General features: G+C 43.8%; 1 protein-coding gene across 4 annotated transcripts in view; it reads right to left on the reverse strand.

The window, feature by feature from the left end:
• Window positions 1-20,411, reverse strand: part of Dip2b (disco interacting protein 2 homolog B) — a 237,333-nt gene that overhangs the window by 8,869 nt on the left and 208,053 nt on the right. For all 4 annotated transcript variants that reach the window (XM_048364373.1, XM_048364381.1, XM_048364358.1 and 1 more), the window contains 10 exons: window positions 19,209-19,320; window positions 15,027-15,136; window positions 14,464-14,594; window positions 12,457-12,625; window positions 11,343-11,513; window positions 10,409-10,470; window positions 9,119-9,176; window positions 6,159-6,233; window positions 4,037-4,214; window positions 1,606-1,729 (listed from right to left, as the gene is read on the reverse strand). In XM_048364373.1, the coding sequence (XP_048220330.1) occupies window positions 1,606-1,729; window positions 4,037-4,214; window positions 6,159-6,233; window positions 9,119-9,176; window positions 10,409-10,470; window positions 11,343-11,513; window positions 12,457-12,625; window positions 14,464-14,594; window positions 15,027-15,136; window positions 19,209-19,320 (1,190 nt within the window). The remainder of the gene's footprint in view (window positions 1-1,605; window positions 1,730-4,036; window positions 4,215-6,158; window positions 6,234-9,118; window positions 9,177-10,408; window positions 10,471-11,342; window positions 11,514-12,456; window positions 12,626-14,463; window positions 14,595-15,026; window positions 15,137-19,208; window positions 19,321-20,411) is intronic.

Raw genomic sequence — 20,411 nt, forward strand, 5'->3', positions numbered from 1 at the left:
TGGCTTGAAGTCAGTTTGGGGCAGGAAAGTCCACGAGATTCTTGTTTACTGGGAGTGCTTATTTGGTACCAGTCCTGGGTCTTGAACTTAGAGCCTGAGCACTGTCCCTCAACATTTTCACTCAAGGTTAGTACATTACCACTTGAGCCACAGCTCCACTCTGGATGGCTGGAGATAACAAGAGTCTCACAGGCTTTCCTGCCTGAGCTAGCTTTGAACCATAATCCTCAGATCTCAGTCTCCAGAGTAGCTAGGATTACAGGTGTGAGCCACTAGTGCCTGGCTCTGTGATACTCTTATTCAGCTGTGATAAAAATTCACTGGCTAAAATTAGAGGTGGGTGTGACACTCAGCTTCCCTACATGCTTTCTAGGTACTTCTCTTGTCTAAAGAGGTTCTTGCCTTGTTCAGCCCTTGCTCAGGTCTGAGGAGATAATCCAACCAAAGCAATCTCTTTCAACTAAAGGAATATCTAGAAAGGATAAACAACCATCCAAAGAACTGTGGTGGCCAGCCCCAATGGCTCACGCCAATAATCCTATCTACTCAGGAGGCTAAGATCTGAGGATCTCAATTTGAAGCCACCCAGGCACACAAATCTCCAATACTCTTATTTTCAATTAACTAACAAAAATGCTGGAAATGGAGGCATAGCCTAAGTGGTAAAGATCTATCCGTGAGTGAAAAAGCTGAGCAAGAATGAGAGGCCTTACCCAGGTACTGGTGGCTCACATCTGTAATCCTAGCTACTCAGGAGGCCAAGATGTGAGTATGGTAGCCAGCCCAGGCAGGGAAGTCCAAGAGACTCTAATCTCCAATTAACTCCTAGAAAACTGGAAGTGGTGCTGTGGCTCAAAATGCTAGAGCACTAGCCTTGAGTGAAGAGCTCAGGGACAGTGCCCAGGCCTTGAGTTTAAGCCCCATGACTGGGGGGGTGGGATGGGGTGGGGAGGGAAAGAATGAAAGGCCTTCCTCTAACAAAAAGAGAGAGAAAGAGAAAAAAAGAGAAAGAAAAAAAAACTGGGGGTTTTTAGTTCAGGAAAAAAACTGGAAAAGGATACACTGAGTTAAACAGAAAAGAAACTGTGGATTCTGTATAATCAAGAATTCCTGCTGGGCACTGGTGGCTCTTGCCTGTAATCCTAGTTGCTCAGGAGGCTGAGATCTGAGGATCGCAGTTCAAAGCCAGTCTGGGCAGAAAAGTCCGTGAGACTCTTCTTTACAGTTAACCACCAGAGAACTGGAAGTGGAGCTGTGGCTCAAAGTGGTAGAGAGCTAGCCTAGAGCAAAAGAGCTCAGGGACAGCACAGAGTTCAAGCCCCATGACCAACAAAAACAAAAAAAGAATTCAGCAAAGCCAGGCACTGGTGGCTTGTGCCTGCTGTAATCTTAGCTACTCAGGAGGCTGACTGAAATAAGATTGAGATTCAAAGGTAGCCCTAGCAGTAAAGTCTGTGAGACTTTCACCTACAATTACTAGCAAAAAGCTGGAAGTGGAGGAAGTGGTAGACTACCAATTTTAAATAAGAAAGCCAAAGAGCATGAGGATTGATCTTTGCCACTACTAAAGCTGAGGTAGGATGCAGTCCCTATAAGGACAATTACCATTCAGCAATGCTCCTGTGGATCCGAGACACTGAGGTCTCTATATCAATGGGGTGGTACCGTAATCCTCTCAGCTCCAGGGTTTCGTCCAGAGCTCCCACCACATACAATGCATCATGCCGCTCTGTCAGAAAGAAGAAATAGAGTTCAGACACACATCAATAACAATCTAATGATGGAGTTGAGAGAAAAGGATTCACACTATGTAGTTCCAACCCCTAGCAACTGTATGACTTTGGGTAATTCCATAAGGCCCTGAATCCTGCTACCTACCTCTGTGAGACAGGGATGAGAATAAATGTTACCATGGGAATTAAATGAGTTAAATCCTCACAAGATAGTTAAGATGGTACATGGTATATTTTATGTACTATAAGAATAGCTATTTAGGGCTGGGGATATAGCCTAGTGGCAAGAGTGCCTGCCTCGGATACACGAGGCCCTAGGTTCGATTCCCCAGCACCACATATACAGAAAACGGCCAGAAGCGGCGCTGTGGCTCAAGTGGCAGAGTGCTAGCCTTGAGCGGGAAGAAGCCAGGGACAGTGCTCAGGCCCTGAGTCCAAGCCCCAGGACTGGCCAAAAAAAAAAAAAGAATAGCTATTTAGTTGGGCACCATGGCTCATGCCTGTAATCCTATCTACTCAGGAGAATAAGATCCGAGGATCCTGTTTGACGCCAGCCCAGGCAGGAAAGTCTTATCTCCAATTAACTACCAAAAAGCTGGAAGTGGAGCTATGGCTCAAGTGGTAAATAAACATGCAAGCCTTGAACAAAAAAGCTCAGAGACAGCACTCAAGCCCTGAGTTCAAGTCCCAGGACCAGCACAAAAGAGAAAGAAGGGAAGAAGGGAGGGAGGGAGGGAAGAAGGAAGGAGAGACAGAGAGAAAAAGGAAAAAGAAAAGGGAAGAAAAAAGAAACGAAAAAGGAGGGAGAGAGGGAGGAAGGAAAGCTATTATTACCAGTATGTGGGTAAACAAAGATAAGAAACACAATTCTGGCTCTGAAGATCTGGCTGGGGTAAAGGACAAATAGGCATTCCATCATATGGCAATGCAATCAGATCAGCAGCAGGACTGTAAGGGAGCAATCAGATCAGCAGCAGGACTGTAAGGGAGGTTCAAGGGAAGGGACATCCTTGAGTCCTGCTCGAGAGCTCAGAGAAGCACCTGAAAATGCTGAAGCTATGGATAGGATAAACAAAAATGAGCCAGATTATGGTTGGGGGTAAAGAGAGGGAGGATCTGAGCCTGAGAGAAAATGAACAAGTGTCACTATTTCTAATGACATACCTAGTATCATCTCAGAAGCTAGCTGTAAGGAATGAAGTTACAGATCATGGAGACTGGACCAGCCAGGGCATAGAAAGGAGGTGTTTCGCAGTTTTCTGGAAAGGGCTGATTTCTGACAACTTTAGGAAAATAATATGGCAGAAGTTATTGCAGAGAGAAGTCAGGAGGTACAGCGGAGGTTCCCAATGCTGGGAAAGACTTCACATAGACTAATAAAACAGAAAGCAGAAATACGGCAACAACTAGTAAGTGCTTTCTGGATTAGGTATTCTCTTAGCACCTAAATGCACCATCATTTCCACAAGGCAGGAAATATACTTTGATTTTCCAAGCAGAAACAGAGGTGAAATAACTACTCATAGTCAGTCAAGCATGGCCCATAAACCAGGACACCTGCTTAGAGATAGCCCTCTCTACTCCACTGGGTTACCTGCTTGTCCAGAAAGCTGGACAACAGTGCTGACTGTTCCTTATGGCGCAGACGAAAAGAACTAAGGATGAATGAAGTGGCCCAAGTGAAGCTTTAAGGTCCAGCAAGCCATCCAGTATCAGCTCTTCAGTTCCTGTAACAGCACTGGGCAGTTTACAGAGACTGCTAATGCCAGTCAGGAAGGAAGGTGGATGGCAGAGAAGCTGTGACAATCAACTGGGCAGAGGATGATGGGAGGGAATCCCACACCGCAGCCATGCTGAGAAGCAGGCTTGTATCCACCATGGGAAGCACAATCGCCCTCAGTACCATTCGTCCTACTTCCAAAATGGTAGACGGGGGGGGGGGGGGGGAGTTAAAAGATTTAACTCTTGACCTGTCCCAGGAGCTTGTTTGGGGTTTGGAATCCATTCCAGCCTGACATGGTCATCCAGCCAGGGATATTTACTCATCCTCAAACACATCTTTATGGCTACCCAGCTGTTCTGATACCCAGTCTGGGAACTCATGCAGTAGCCTTGAGTCCTTCCCCTCCCCAGCCCTCCCCAGATGACCAATCATTTCTTCAAATGCATATGAATTCTCTGTGGGCTCAAGAGGCACAAGAGTGAACAATTCCACGCATGCACTCCACATGCAGGTGGGTGCAGGCGGCTAGCGAGTGCTACTGAAGCCAAGTGAATAGAGAATGGACAGGGGCGAGAAGTACCTCCAGTGGCTGCTGTGAGCTCGGTCCTGCGGACGAACCCTAGATATCCTGTCCGAGCCCACAGAGTCTGGGCGGCATCTCCAAAACTGAGGCGCGTGTTGAAATGATCAGCTTGGAGGGTCTCGCTGTCATAGATGGTGTGGTAGCCGCTGGCTGTGTGCGGGCTGTTCACCCACACCTATGAAAAAAGCATACGGGTCACATTCTGCCAGCCACAAAAAAACACCATTGATTTCAATTCTCTTGGGAGAGAAAGAATATTCTGGATTAAGAAAGAAATTTAAAGCTCATTTTTATATTAATGACACAAACACAACATTAATGGAAGCTGACATTTACCAACTATTTACTGTGTCCTGACCAGGTAACTTCCTCTATTGCCAGATCAACCCAGGATGGAGTACCATATAGCTCATACTCTTGTTCTTCCCAGTTCACAGAGGAGGAAGGGAGGCTGCACTGCCTCTGGCTCACTTATAACCCACTTCCACAGTCCCACAAATACACAAAGTACCATTTTTGTGTTTACAATGTAAATAACTAAGGGCTAGGAAGTGGCTTAGCAGTAGAGTGCTTGCCTAGCATGCATGAAGCCCTGGGTTCAATTGCTCAGCACCACATAAACAGAAAAAGCCAGAAGTGGAGCTGTGGCTCAAGTGGCAGAGTGCTAGCCTTGAGCAAAAAGAAGTTCAGGGATAGTGCCCAGGCCCTGAGTTCAAGCCCCAGGACTGGAAAAAACAAACAACAACAACAAAACCCACAAAAAGACAAAAAATAAACAACAAAAACCCAATAACTGATAAAATATCATCTGGTAGTTGTTCACTCCTAAGAAAGACCCTGAGTATTTGCACCACAGATGCAGGTATTAATGCATTTAAGTCATCACAACAAGCCAAGCACCACCTTTGGCTCATGCCTGTAAACCCAGCTACTCAGAAGGCTGAACTCTGAGGACTGCGGTTCAAAGCCAGCCCAGGTAAAAAAGTTCCTGTGAAACCTTTTTTTTTTTTTTTTTTTTGTGCCAGTCCTGGGTCTTGAACTCAGGGCCTGGGCACTGTCCTTGAGCTTCTTTTGCTCAAGGCTAGTACTCTACCACTTGAGCCACAGCACCACTTGTGGCCTTTTCTGTTTATATGCTACTGAGGAATTGAACCCAGGGCTTCATGCATGCAAGGCCAGCCCCTCCTAGAGACTCTTATCTCTTAATTACCCACTCAAAAAAAGGAAGTGGTGCTGTGGCTCAAGTGGTCGAGTGCTAGCCTTGAGCACAAATAGGTTCAGGGACAGCACCCAAGGCCTGAGTTCAAGCCTCACAGCTGGAAAAAATCATCACAATAATTCTAGTCCATGTGAGATACACATGATTTTTATCAATGGATGAGGAAATAGGCCCAGAGAGGTAAGCAACCTTCAATGCTGGTCACTGGCATGGCCCAGCTCAGCTGGTTCTGGTGTCTACGAGACTCCTCCCATTTAGGGTACAGGATCAGCATCCCTCAGATTTGAAGGGAAAAAAGTGGTCTTTTAGAGTATTCCTATACAAAATGGATGTATTTTGCACAAATTCAAACATTTAATACTTGTGGGTACTTTTAATCCCAGCCTTTAGGTGGAAAAAGGCACATATGCCCAATTTCCTTTCCAGACAAGTGGGTGGCAGCAGACAGGGACGGAGTTGTTTCTAGTTTGGGAGTAGACATCTTCTCTTCAATGCAGTCTATCTCCAGCTACTATTTTATGGAAAAAGTAAATACTACAATAGAGGAAAAGCTAAATCCACTTTCAATGGCTTCTAGAATGTGAACTCTAAAGTCTTATTCTTTTTTTTTTTGCCAGTCCTGGGCCTTGGACTCAGGGCCTGAGCACTGTCCCTGGCTTCTTTTTGCTCAAGGCTAGCACTCTGCCACTTGAGGCACAGCACCATTTCTGGCCATTTTCTGTATATGTGGTGCTGGGGAATCAAACCCAGGGCTTCATCCTTTTGAGACAAGATCTCACTAGATGGCCAGGCTGGCCTGACACTCCCAGATGCTCAGATTCCAGGTGTGCACTGTCATGCCTTGTTGACCTCTAGTCTTCTGCTACTAAGTCTGCAAAGTAAAATGAAAATACCACCTACCTCTCCCAAGTGAGAGTCTCCAACAGGCCCTTTGGTCTCAGGATTAACAATAACTACTTTCACTCCAGGCAAAATCTAAGAGTCAAAAAGGAAATACAAATACTGGTTATGTGAGAGCTAATGACCTGTAGGAAATGTGCCTCTACCTGCTAGGAATGTGAGACTGGGAGAAAGGGCAGGAATGGAGGGAAACAGCCAATACTGTCAGGCTACCCTGAGGGGCAACTGCAGAGCCCCTCTGTTTTGCTCCTACTGAAATTTCCTCAGCTCAGTGGAGACAAGCGGTTTAGTAAGAAGACTCCCTCTCATACCGAAACGGAACTGGTACACCATCTCTACAGAGGGGTGGGAAGTGAGTGTAATAGTGGAATGCTAGAGGACAACTTAACCATATAGCCTTTCTTTTTGCCCATGACAGTGTGAGCCGACAGAAAGAGCAGGGTGGAAGGACTGCACACCAGTGTGGAGTTAGAAGAGCTATAAGAAGGCAGCCTTGGGGGCTGGGGATATGGCCTAGTGGCAAGAGTGCTTGTCTCGTATACATGAGGCCCTGGGTTCAATTCCCCAGCACCACATATATAGAAAATGGCCAGAAGTGGCGCTGTGGCTCAAGTGGCAGAGTGCTAGCCTTGAGCAAAAAGAAGCCAGGGACGGTGCTCAGGCCCTGAGTCCAAGCCCCAGGACTGGCCAAAAAAAAAAGAAGGCAGCCTTGAAGAGCAATGCAAAGAGAATGGTAAGTTCCATCAAAGATCTTAGAGTTCTGGGATTTTCCTCAAGGGCCAATGCTCACTCAGATGCTGGCTGGGAGAAGGCTCAGGACTTACCAAGAGAAAGGCCTTGGCCTAGGTTGTGGCTAAGTGGCACAGTGCTTATCTAGCAGGTTGTGCAAGGCCTTCTCCCCAGTTGCAGGGGAGAAGTGAGGGTAAGAAAAGAAAGAAGAGAGACAAGCCTCTTTGGCTTCCTGTATCCTGCCCCCTTGAATCATTTCTTACCTTAGGTTTCTAAGGTCTGAGGTTACTCAGGGAAGCCCCACTATGATTATCTGGGCTCACATATCTACAATCTTGAGGAAGGAAGAGAAGAGACTGCTTGCTTCCTTTATCCTGGGCCCAACCTTCATGGTAGCACTTCTGCACCTAATTGCAGCTAATATTCGATAGGGAAACGCCTCCCTCCTCCCAACAGTTCACATGGCATGCAGAAACTGGAGTTAGCTCCCAGTGGGGTTGATAGTAACTAGAGAGTATTAGGATTCCTTTTATTTCCCCACTTTCTCTCTGCCCCTCAAAATTCTAAGAGGGATCATGAGGCATAGTCATAACCCCACAGAAAGGGTGGGAACTGGGTCACCTTCACCTTGCTTATTAGCGACCTGCTCCTGACCACCACCTATCCTTTTACATATCGAAGCCACAGTCTCACCAAGTATCTTTTTTTTTTTTTTTTAAGCAAGAATAATCTTTACTCCTTGGAAACACACTGGTAAAAATGTTATCAGAGAGATGGAAAGACCCAGAACACATTTACAACGATGCAGCACATACTGAAGGTCAAAACATCTGCTAAAATGGATCACACCTGTAAACAGGTATCTTGGGAAGAGTTGATTGATGGGTGGCTGATTTCTCCATGAGATATGTGGCTGAATCCTTCCTTCACTGGAATGAGGCCACCTCTAGTCAATACCTTTAATCCCTTGCCTATTTCAACTCCCCTTTCAATTTTTATGTTTATAAGAACAGAACTGACGTGTGTGTGTGCCAGTACTGGTGGCTTGAATTCAGAGCCTCACATGCTTGCTCAGTTATTTCATTCACAGTGGCAACTCTACCACAAGTCACGCCACTAGTTCCAGTTTTCTGCTGGTTACCTGAAGGGAAGAATTTCATGGATTTGTGTACCCAAGCTGGTTTCAAACTTTGATCCTTGGATTCTAGATTCCTGAGATCATAAGTGTGATTTAATAGCAGCTGGAAGAAGAATTAGCTCTCCTTTTTGGTGTTACTTATGTAACTACCTTACAACTAACAAACACTGTATTTTATTGGTTTGTCAAAAACAACACGCCAGCTAGGCATTGGTGGCATACGCTTGTAATCCTAGCTACTAAGAAGGATTGTGAGGATTCTGAGGATTGTGGTTCAAAGCCAGCCCTGGCAGGAAAGTCTGTGAGACTCTTATCCCCAATTAACCACCAGAAAACTAGAAGTGGCGCTGTGGCTAAAAGTGGTAGAGCACTAGACTTGAGCACAAAGAGCTCAGGGACAGTGTCCAGGCCCTGAGTTCAAGCCCCACAACAAATAAAAACCAAACTACTACCACAACAAAAAAAGCCCATTGGATTGAAAACAAAATCAATGAAGATTAAGAAAGTTTATTTGGGGACAAAGCATTTCACATCCCAGGAACAATATGCCTATTTTTTTCTTTTTGAGTTTATTGAATTTTGAATTCAGGACCTGGTACCTAGCAGAGAGGTACTGTACCACTGAACCATACCTCCAGCAAGCAAGTCTAAATCTAGTATTCTTCTTGCCTACCCATATACATTTGAAACTAATATTAGGTAAACCAAAACTGTTGAACTGGGCTGGGAGTATGGCCTAGTGGCAAGAGTGCTTGCCTCCTACATGAAGCTCTCAGTTGGATTCTCCAGCACCACATATATGGAAAACGGCCAGAGGGGGCGCTGTGGCTCAAGTGGCAGAGTGCTAGCCTTGAGCAAGAAGAGGCCCTGAGTCCAAGGCCCAGGACTGGCCAAAAAAAAAAAAAAAAAAAAAAAACACGCACACACACACACAAAAAAAACCCAAACAAAAACAAAACTGTTGAACTATTGCCAGAGTTAAGTCTTGCCTTATGAGTATTGCCTTATAAATATGATTATTTCATCTGGCCCAAGGCCTCTTGAAAGTGGCCCACTTCTCTGCATAGCCCACCCTTCCAATGGTCAGAATTACCTTTCCTGACTCTGAGAGCAGCAGACTCTGGGGGGCGCCACGTTCCACAAGACGGACCCTGTAGAGGAATAGTATGCAGAATTTTATAGAAGTAATTTCTAGAAATGATTTCTCCAGGTCTGCTTCCTCCCCAAGACTTCTAATTGGTCTCCCTCTGTTCTCAGACATAGCACTAGGGACAGTCTAGGTCAGATGATTTTTTTGTTGTTGGCCTCTACCACTAGGTGTCAGCAGCAACCTCCTGCTGTGCCAACCCAAACTATTTCCCCGACATTGTCAAATGTCCTTGGGGTGCAGGGTAAATCTCTCTAGGGCAAGAACACTGTGTAGAACATACCCACCACCTTCGCAGGCTGCGTGTGTGCCAAGCCCCCCAGGGACATCTGTCAGCCTGGGAAAAGGGCGCAGAGTTTCAGCCAGTGTTGGGATAGAACTAAAATTCCCTTCTCAGCTGAGGAAGCCAGGGAGGTGTGCTTTAACCCACAGGGTTCTGACAAAGTAATGTCATAAAAACTTTACCCTGTCTCATTTACCATTTATTTTTTAAGCTCTCAAAGAGCTTATCCATTTCAGTTTAACCTATGTCAAATGCCACAAAAATATTTTTTATACAGGAACATTTTACATATACATCTTTTTTCTTTGCCAGTCCTGGGCCTTGGACTCAGAGCCTGAGCATTGTCCCTGGCTTTTTTTTGCTCAAGGCTAGCACTCTGCCACTTGAGCCACAGCACCACTTCTGACTGTTTTCTATATATGTGGTGCTGGGGAATCGAACCTTGTGGGCTTCATGTATACAAGGCAAGCATTCTTGCCACTAGGCCATATTCCCAGCATACACATACATCTTAATATTAAAGGACAATGCAACAACTGTGAAAAGTAAAGCTTTCTTTTAGCTCTCTCTTTCTCCTTTTGCCAGTCCTGGGGCTTGAACTCAGGAAGTGGGCATTGTCCCTGAGCTTCTTTTGCTCAAGGCACTTTACCACTTGAGCCACAGCATCATTTCCTGCTTTTTCTGTATATGTGGTACTGAGGAATTGAACCCAGGGCTTCATGCATGCTAGGGAAGCACTCTACCTCTAAGCCACATTCCCAGCCCCTAAAGCTTTCCTTTATAAAAGTGAAAATCCTATTATACATCAATGATACAAATAAATTCCTTCCCTTTTCCTGGGCCCTCCTGGAAGATAAAAGCATAAACAAAACATGGGGAATGCTGGTTTTGAGAGCCAGGCCTCTCTAGTCTGGGAATCCTAGCAGGAATTAAGCACAAGCAATGCTCCCTACCTGTCATGTCTTAATGACTTCAGATCTACATACACAGTAGTTGGATCAGGCCCTGAGGTTCCCTAAAAGAAAAAAAAAATAAATTTAAACAAACTGTCTTTCCATGCTTTACATTTTCAAATCAAGAAATAAGCAATCTAGTCATTTGTATGAAATATGCACTCAATTTTGAAAGTTCATGGTCTTCAATCAAGGGTGGAGCCTTTAACTGTGATCTCTTATTTCTCCTGTTTTCACCCAAAGAACAAGAAGACCCTGTGCTCTCTCCATCCCAGGCTTCACCTACGAACCCTTCATCTACCAGGAGGTAAGCCACCATCCCATCCCAGGGATTTTCAAACCCAACGTGGCCCCAGTTGATGGTACAGATCCCCAGTAAGGTTAAAGGTAAAAACACTTTGACACTTCATGAGTCACGTGACCATGGTCACAGGAGACCCAAAAGCTTTATTACCCACATGAGCCATCTTCTCTCACTCTGGTCCATGCCTGTTTTTGCATAAACTAAGACTCAAATCTAGTCTCTTTTCTGTTATTCATCCACCAAAAATAACATGGCAAAGTTGCCATCTGACTAGGAAAGAAAATACAGGCTTATATTTGTTGACAGAAAAACAGAAGGTCAGTCATAAATAAAATCCAAATAAAGCTTCTTGGCTCATGGCTCTTCATGGTCACCGAGCACAGCCACATGACTAGGAAGCAGCATTTTCACTGGTGCCTGTCTGCTAGCCTTAGTAACTTGGTGAATCTGCAGAATCGATGAACAAAATGATATAAAGAACAAGAAAATAAAAAAGCCTAAGGCCGCCTCGTAAGTGAGCAGGGTCAGGGCTGAAGCTCCGAGTTGGCTCTGAGGTACATGGTTTGGACTGGCCCGCTCTGGATCCGCTGTATTCTTTTCCTGTCAGCAAACAAGAGTTCATGACCTCACCTGTAAACATATTGCCACATTAACTCTTGATCCGAAAGTGGTGCTGACAGCCCGGGGGGACAGACCAATGTCTTTAAAGAGCTTGGAGAAGGACTGCTGGAGGGCAATGCGGGGCCGCTCCTCCGCCACCACAACACAGGTCCGGATGCAGGAGAGGTTGATGCCTCTCGTCTGCAAGACAGAGCCAGAAGCTCAATAGTGGGATGGGAGAACAGAACAAGTGGGGCCACTGCGCTTTCTCTCTTGGTCAGGAGAAAACAAACTTTTTTTTTTTACCCTGGACACAGAAAGAAAAGTACCAAATATTCCACTGAAATGATTGTTCATGCGTAAATTTGCTTATTCCCTATTTTCTCTTTCTATCGCTCTTTCTTTTCTTCCGTAAATTTGCTTATTCCCTATTTTCTCTTTCTCTCGCTCTTTCTTTCTTTCTTTCCTTCCGTGTGTGTGTGTGTGTGTGTGTGTGTGTGTGTGTGTGTGTGTGTGTGCACACGTACAGAGGCCTGAACTCTGGACCTGGGAGTGTCCCTTAGCTTTTTCCGCTCAAGGTTAGAGCTCTACCATATGAGCCACAGGCATACGTCTGGCTTTTTGGTGGTTAACTGGAGAGTAGAGTCTCATGGACTTTCCTGCTCTGGCTGGCTTTGAACCTCAATCCTCAGATCTCAGCCTCTGAAGTAGCTAGCATTACACGAGTGAACCACTGATGCCTGGCCCTTTTCATTCTTGACATCCTATTTCTTTACTGAAGAAAACTGAGTATTTTCTGAGTTTCTCATGACAGTCAGAAATATGATAGATGGAATAAATGGATACCACATGAATGAACTATAGTTATCTTTGGGGCAGCTCCCAATCTCTAATATCTTGAGATCATTTCTATTTAACTTCCTAGTCAGTTTTACTTTCTTCTCCACAAACAATCAGATTAGACTCTGACTGTGCACTAAATGAGGAAGGAGGAAGAGGTTTATGAAATACCCACTTAACTGTCTGGCTAGAAAAGGACAAACGGCAGACAAGCATGTCTGCTAACCCCTACTCCAGTATCAGCATGCCCTGGCCCATCTCTTTAAAGCCTCTTAGACTCTTAGTTGTTAGCACAGCTTCTTACCTTTAGCACTTCCACTTGGTTTCCCAGTCCTTTAGTGCAAAGCTCCATTACTGAGTAGGAACAGAAAGTATCCCTTATTTTGTATTGGTTGACGGTGGCGAGCCAGAGGAAAAGGTTGTTTTCTAACTCCATAGGAGGAATTAAGATGGACTGGTGACCTGAATATACACTGGATTGAAGAAAAGCAAAAACAGATGTAATCAATTCATCTTAGACACCTTGCTGTTTACAAAAACACTAAATAATAAATGTTTACGGGACAGCAGAAAAATCACATTGGATACAAGGTCTTCAAAACTCAGTCTTGTTCTTATATAACTCGCAAGACACAGTAAGCATAAAATAAAGCCGACTGTGGTAGGGGTGGTAATAAATGTGAATGAAGGGCAATGAGATCACAGAATAAAGAGCAATTCATTCCAAATGAGAAAGGAGAGGTCTTCACTGAGTGGGTGGTACTTGGGCGGAACTTGAAGAATCTAAGTGGCTGCAAGATGTGGGGATACTGAGGAGGGAGGACAAACAGTGTACATAAAGTAGAGGGTGGAAGGCCTCCTACAGAATGCTTTACTAGTTTTCTTTTCCAGGTCAAACAAGTTAGCAAGGGAGGAGGGAAGAACATATCCCATAGCAATGTGGAAACCCAATCATCACACTATGAGCCACTAGTATCTAGGTGTTTTTTTTTTTTATTACTTATTTTTGAGACAGTCTTGTGTTCTACCATGTGGACATGTTCTACCACACAGTTTGTGCTTTTCTTTTCTTCTTTGTGCTAGTCCTGGGGCCTGCGTGCTATCCTTTAGCTAGCTTTCTTTCTCTCTCTTTCATTCTTTTTCTTTCCTTCCTTCCCCCCCCCAGGGGGCAGTATCTGGGGCTTGAGCTGAGGGCCTAAAATTCTCACTTGGCTTCTTTGCTCAAGGCTGACACTACCAGTTGACTGCACCTTCATTTCTGGCTTTTTGTTGGTTAAACTGGAGGTAAGTGTCTCTCAGATTTGTCTGCCCAGGCTGGCTTCAAAATGTGATTCTCAGATCCCCAGCCTTCTGGGTAGCTAGGACTACAGGGGTGTGAGTCATCAGTATGAGTTTTTTACTCCTAAGACCTAGAAATGATTCCTATGTACGAAAAGGTAGAAGAACAAGTAAACTAAAGAACATGACGACTCACTTAATGTGAGACATAAAGACACAGAAGTTGAAGATAATGCCTGAATTTCTTCTTTGGGCTCCTACTATAACAACGATGGGGATAGAGAAGGAGGCGGCTGGGCTGGGAATGTGGCTTAGAGGTAGAATGCTTGCCTAGCATGCATGATGCCGTGGATTTGATCCCTCAGTACCACATAAATAGAAAAGGCTGGAAGTGGCGCTGTGGCTCAAGTGGCCTTGAGCAAAAAAGAAGCCTAGGGACAGTGCCCAGACCCTGAGTTCAAGCCCCAGGAATGACCAATAAATAAATGAATAAAAAGGAGGCTGCTGAGTTACCAGCATTGGTGAAGCATTATTGACGTTATCTACCCAGGAGGTGAATGCAGGTGTGAGCTAAGGCTCTCTGCAGGCTTTGGAAAGAGCAGTGACCTGCTAGTCCTTCCGCAGACATCTGAGCCGGACAAACATGGTACTCTCTAGCCACATGCTGTCACCTATTCCTTCATGTTCCTTCCTGCCAAACCTAGGGGGTACATTCTGGCTGTCAAAGCATGTCATATTTCACCAAGGACCATCCTTCTATTTGGCTCAGTTTCTAAAACAAGGATTAGAAGATGGAGGAGTGAGCAGGTAGGTAACAGGATCAGTGCCATTTTGTATATGATACATCACTAACAGAAGAGGAAAAAAGGAATACAGACCAAACCAAAAATAACAAAAATGTATAAAGTACATAAATCCTAGGAGCAGTGGCATTTTACTAACATTTTACCAAATTAGGAGAGCAAACGTTGACAGAGTTATAGCCCCAGAATACAGTCATACGTTCCTTTTCTTTGGCCTTTTCCATCCCTACCTGCAGAGACACCAGAGTGCGAAGCCAAGTCCGCAGTAAGGGTCAAGGCAGATGGCGATCTGCCGAGAGGAGTACAACTCACACTGGAGCTTGATGGCTCTACAAAGAGCATTAACTGCAGAGTGGGACATCTGCAAAGCAAGGAATATGGAACAGGATGGAACAGGAGAAACAGCTAGGACAGGTTTCAACTCCCCAATCTCAACTGATAGGTGGTTTTGAGTGCCTTAACCTCATCTAACTCTAAACTTAGGCAACAAATTTTTGTTCATAGTTAATACTGGATTTTATGACCTATGAACCTGTGAGCACTGACTTTAACTACAACTCTTACTATTGGACAGATTCTACATTAGGCTCCAATATTTCATAATACAAATTCCTTGGGATATTTTACTCCGGAAGAGCTAATGCTTTTATTTAAATATAGCAAGGGCTTTTGATCCTCCACCTACTAGCTTCTAGTCCACCTGCTGCTACATTTAAAGTCCCTGGAACAGTGGTCATCTCTATTTATTGCCTCCCAGCATTCTACTAGCACTCAGTGAGCGAGTCTACTTTACCTTTACTCCTGTAAGCATGCCAGTTGTGGAGACACTAAAATCAAGGTATGCCAACATCTCAGGAGTGGGTGGCTTATACAGCTGAGGTAACCTTTTCCTGGGTAAATCATCTGCAAGGAAAAAAAAAGTTGATGTTAATCAGATATGCTATAATATGAAATTCTTTGCTCTCTAATTGGTTTTCTATGGGCAAATTTAGCTTCTGGGATTTGTGAAAGCTTAGGCTTCTCATAATTAATAAAGCAGCCTACAAATGTCATTGTTAGAGGTAGACTGGGTGTAGGGATATGACTAGACAATAGGGACATAAAAATCTACATCAGGGGTTGGGAAGATGACCTAGTGGCAAGAGTGCTTGCCTCGTATACATGAAGCCCTAGGTTCGCGAACATTCCTCAGCACCACATATATAGAAGTGGAGCCAGAAGTGGAGCGGTGGCTCAAGTGGTTGAGTGCTAGCCTTGAGCAAAAAGAAGCCAGGGACAGTGCTCAGGCCCCGAGTTCAAGCCTCAGGACTGGCAAAAAAAAACAAAACAAAACTATATCAAACAAATTCATTTAATAGAAATAAGGGTAATATACCACAATAAGCAGACTGCTGCTTAAATCCTAGCTCTATTTTTATTTTTATTAGCTATAGGACTGTGGTGTTGTCTCACATTTATATCTATTTGTTGGTTTTTCTTTAAATTAATACTTACCATCAAAGGATTATTAGGAGTTAATTCATATAAACTACCTCCCCTCCGTAGGCAATACTGGAGGTTGAACACAAGGTATCACCAACACATTTGAGGCAAATAAATGCTCTAATACTAAGTGGGAGTCCGTAGTCTTGCCTTTTCTTTTCCTCTTCCTTCTTTTCTATCTTTTTTGTTTTGTTTTTTTGATTCCCTTCTTTCTTTTCCTGTCTTCTAGTTACTGGGGCCTGAACCTGGAGCATCTCTACCACTTGAGCCATACCCCCAGCACATTTAAAATGTGAAAAACAAAGACTGAGCATATGTTCACTTAGAAAGCATCAGCAAGGGATGCTGGGGGCTCATGCCTACAATCTTATTTACTAAGGAGGCTGAGATCTGGAGGACTATGGTTCAAAGCTAGCCCCACAAGAAAAGTCCTCAAGACTCCCATCTCGAAAATAACCAGCAAAAAGCTGGGCTGGAGGTGTCTCATATGGTTCTCATTCAGCACTAGCTGAGCAAGAAAGCAAAACAAACTTGAGACCCGAGTTCAAACACGGGTATCAGTTTAAAAACAAACATGAGGGCTGGGAATGTGGCTTAGTGGTAGAGTGCTCGCCTAGCATGCATGAAGCCCTGAGTTCGATTCCTCAGTACAATATAAGCAGAAAAGGCCAGAAGTGACGCTGTGATTCAAGTGGTAGAGTGCTAGCCTTGAGCACAGAGAGTCCAAGCCCTGAGTTCAAGCCCTAGGACTGGCAAAAACAACAAACATTAGCTGTTTCCGCTGAAGTCCACTACTTATACTTCAGTATATTTAGTATATGTTATGCTTATCATTCATGGCTTTTAAAGTGGTAATAGTAATCTACTATAAGAAGTTATTTTCCTAAAATACTTTTTTGTGTTTGTGTATGCTGGTCTTGGGGCTTGAACTTGGCCTGGGCACTGTCCCTGAAGTTTTTGCCTAAAGCTAGTGCTCTACCACTTTGAGCCACAGCTCCATATCCAGCTTTTTGGGCAGTTAATTGGAACTAAGAGTCTGGAGGATTTTCCCGCCCAGGTTGGCTTCGAACTGCAAGCTTCAGATTGCAGCATCTGATTCACAATAACTACAAGTACATGCTTTGCCTGCTTTAGATCTATATATTTGCTGCAGAAGAGGGTGCTATATGCTATTCCCTGAAAAAGGACAGTGAAAATCAATGGTTAGAGGAAGGAAATGGAGCCAAACATGGCTGGGTTTACATTTTGATTTTGCTGCTTCCCTAACCTACCTGTGCCTCAGTTGTCTTGTCTACAAAATAAGGATTAAAAACAGCACTGAGGGCTGGGGATATAGCCTAGTGGCAAGAGTGCCTGCCTCAGATACACGAGGCCCTAGGTTCGATTCCCCAGCACCACATATACAGAAAACGGCCAGAAGCGGCGCTGTGGCTCAAGTGGCAGAGTGCTAGCCTTGAGCGGGAAGAAGCCAGGGACAGTGCTCAGGCCCTGAGTCCAAGGCCCAGGACTGGCCAAAAAAAAAAAAAAAAAAAAAAACAGCACTGATCTTACAAGGTGATTATAAGGATAAAATTTGGTAGCACACATTAAATTGATTAAAATACCAGAAGGATTCAATAACATGATTCCATGCCAAGTAATTACATCATTCTTTTTTTATTTTTTATTTTATTTATTTATTTATTTATTTTGCCAGTCCTGGGGATTGAACTCAGGGCCTGAGCACTGTCCCTAGCTTCTTTTTTGCTCAAGGCTAGCACTTGAGCCACAGCGCCACTTCTAGCCTTTTCTGTTTATGTGGTGCTGAGGAATTAAACCCAGGGCTTCATTTATGTGAGGCAAGCACTCTATCACTAGGCCATATTCCCAGCCCTATATCAGCCTTTATAATCCTGATTTTACACTTTTGTCCAGCTTAGTGAGGATACTCAGGAAGTAGGAGAGATAGTAGAATATTTTTTGTGTATATGCCAATCTTGGGGCTTGAAGACAGAGGTTGGGCCCTGTCCCTTAGCTTTTTTGTCAAGGCTAGTGCTCTATCACTTGAGCCACAGCTCCACTTCTGGCTATTTTGGTGCTTAGCTGGAGATAAGAGTCCCAAGGACTTTCCTGCCCAGTCTGGCTTTGAAGAGGAGATCCTTAGATTACAGGCATGCACCACTTAGTACCTGGCAAGAGACAGCAGAATTTAAACCTTGTGTACCTAGCTCCAAATCCCATGAACTTCCCTATTAAATCTTCTAACCCTTTTTAAAAAAATATAAACATAAATGGCATCTAAATTTCATGTACATTGTGTTTTTCTTTTTCTTTTTGCTGGGCCTAGCGCTTGAATTCGGGACTTGGGCGCTGTCCCTGAGCCTCTTTGTGCTCAAAGCTAGCTTTTACCACTTGAGCCAGAGTGCCACTTCTAGTTTTTGAGTAGTTTATTGGTGATAGAGTCTCATGGGGATTTTTCTGCCTTGACTGGGTTCCAGCTGCTATCTCAATCTTCAGCCTTCTGAGTAGCTAGGATTACAGGTATGAGCCACTGGTACCCAGCTTATTTTTCTTATTTCTTGTGCTGGTCCTGGACTTCTTTGCTAAAAGCTAGCACTCTACCACTTGAACCACAGCTCCATTTCTGGCTTTATTTGAATGTACATTATGTTTTTCCAAGTATTTTCAAATGCATTGCATTCTCAATAAATGTACAAATCAAGTAGGGGTAGCAGTATTTTAAGAAAGGGTAATCATTCAGGGTTGCACGAGCAGGTACCATGAAGTTCAAGCTACAACTCACATCTTCTCAGTCCAGTGTTGTTTCACTTATATCACAGTTAAAAAGTCAAGGACCAGATACTCTCAATAATATATACATATATACCACATTTACATAAAAAACCTAATGACCTTTTGGTAATACCAAGAGTAATAGTGAGACACTTATGGGCTGGGAGAATGGCTCAAGTGGCAGAACATCTACCTAGCAAGCAGGGAGCCCTAAGTTCAATCTCCAGTATTTGAAGAAAAAAAAAAATCCAGTAACAACAACAACACAGTAACAAAAGCACTTCATGTAAAGAAGGTCTCAGCATCGATGAGCTGGTTCTTAGATCTGATTATTACTGGAAGCACAAGCTGACTGGATGGATATTAGTTTGCTTGTACAATTGTTTTTTTTGCCAGTCTTGGCTCTTAGACTCGGAGCCTAAGCACTGTCCCTGAACTTCTTTTACTCAAGGCTAGCACTCTACCACTTGAGCCACAGCTCCATTTCCGGCTTTTTCTGCTTATGTAGTGCTGATGAAATGAACCCAGGGCTTCATGCATGCTAGGCAAGCACTCTACTACTGGGCCATATTCCCAGCCGGATATTAGATTTTGCTTCTGCCTTAGCAGACAGAATGTGCTATGACAGAAAAGCTGTGTAAATAGGTTTGGCATAAGAGTCTAGGAAAACTCTGGTAGTAAATGTTCTTGTTTCAACAGCTCTGGTAAATCTCCTTTTTACCTGTGTCAATGATGGTTGGCCAGGTTTTCACATCCACAGCTGCTGCCGCCTCTCGGGACCGTAGCAACCTCATTAGGGTCTGAGTGGTGAGAATACATGCTGCTTTGCTGACCTAAAAAACACATGGATGGCTGTAAATACCAGGAGGCTTAGCTCTGGCTGCTAAAAGCAACCTGCACAACATATGGGACCAGGTAGGATGTATCTGTTTTTCAAAGAGCAAGTTCAGGTTCTTTTTTCCTTCTGAAAGAACAATGCTTCATTCTCTCAGGATAAACTTTAAAAAAAAAATAGCATTAGGCACTGTTTACAATAATTCTCAAATATTTCATAGTTCCACCCTCATTATGGATCTTGGAAGACCAGAATTAACCAAGATATGGATTCTGTAATGTTTAGAGAATGAAAGGAAACAGGTATGCTTGTCTGGAGTTGGTGTTTGTCATTCTCGTGAAGGAAAGACCAGCTAGACCTAAAGTATACACTGATCTTAGGAGAGAGGCAGCCAGAAACTACCACAGGAACAGCACTTCCTAGCTACACAGAGAAATGAAAAGCAACCTACTTTTGCCCATAGACTGTGTCAACAGAAAGAAACTCCCCTCCCTGATCTTCTGGCCCACTTAACAGGGTCTAAAAAGGGCATTTTTCTGAACTTTGTAATGATGTTATCTACAGTGAACATGGCTCTTATGCTATAGGCTTAAGTTGTTGATGGAGCAATAGTTCTGAGAGAAACAAAGGTTACACAATTCAGATTTTGTAACTTTTCCATACAACCAGGCAACACTGCCTTAAAAGTACATATGAATATGATGCAATACAGATTTAGTCCATTTCAATTCTCATATCCTGTTAAAAACTTGTAGTACTCTAAAATAGGATTTAGATTTTCTTCTTTGATAGTGCTAGGTGAGGTAAAACCCAGAGTCTCTCACACATGCAGGCTAACAAGTGCTCTGCCACTGAGCTACACTTCCAGCCTGGACATCTTTTAATCCTACACAATAAATTTACAAAACTAGTCAGAAATGAGAAATTTTCTGATGGAAACTTGAAAGATTAGCACATAAAATTATCTCAATTATTAGGCAAGAAAAATATCTGACAGGGGGCTGGGAATATGGCTTAGTGGCAAGAGTGCTTGCCTCCCATACATGAAGCCCTGGGTTCGATACACCAGCACCACATATATAGAAAATG

The sequence above is a fragment of the Perognathus longimembris genome, chromosome 1 (assembly GCF_023159225.1).
Source record: "Perognathus longimembris pacificus isolate PPM17 chromosome 1, ASM2315922v1, whole genome shotgun sequence".
Classification (NCBI taxonomy): Eukaryota; Metazoa; Chordata; class Mammalia; order Rodentia; family Heteromyidae; genus Perognathus; species Perognathus longimembris.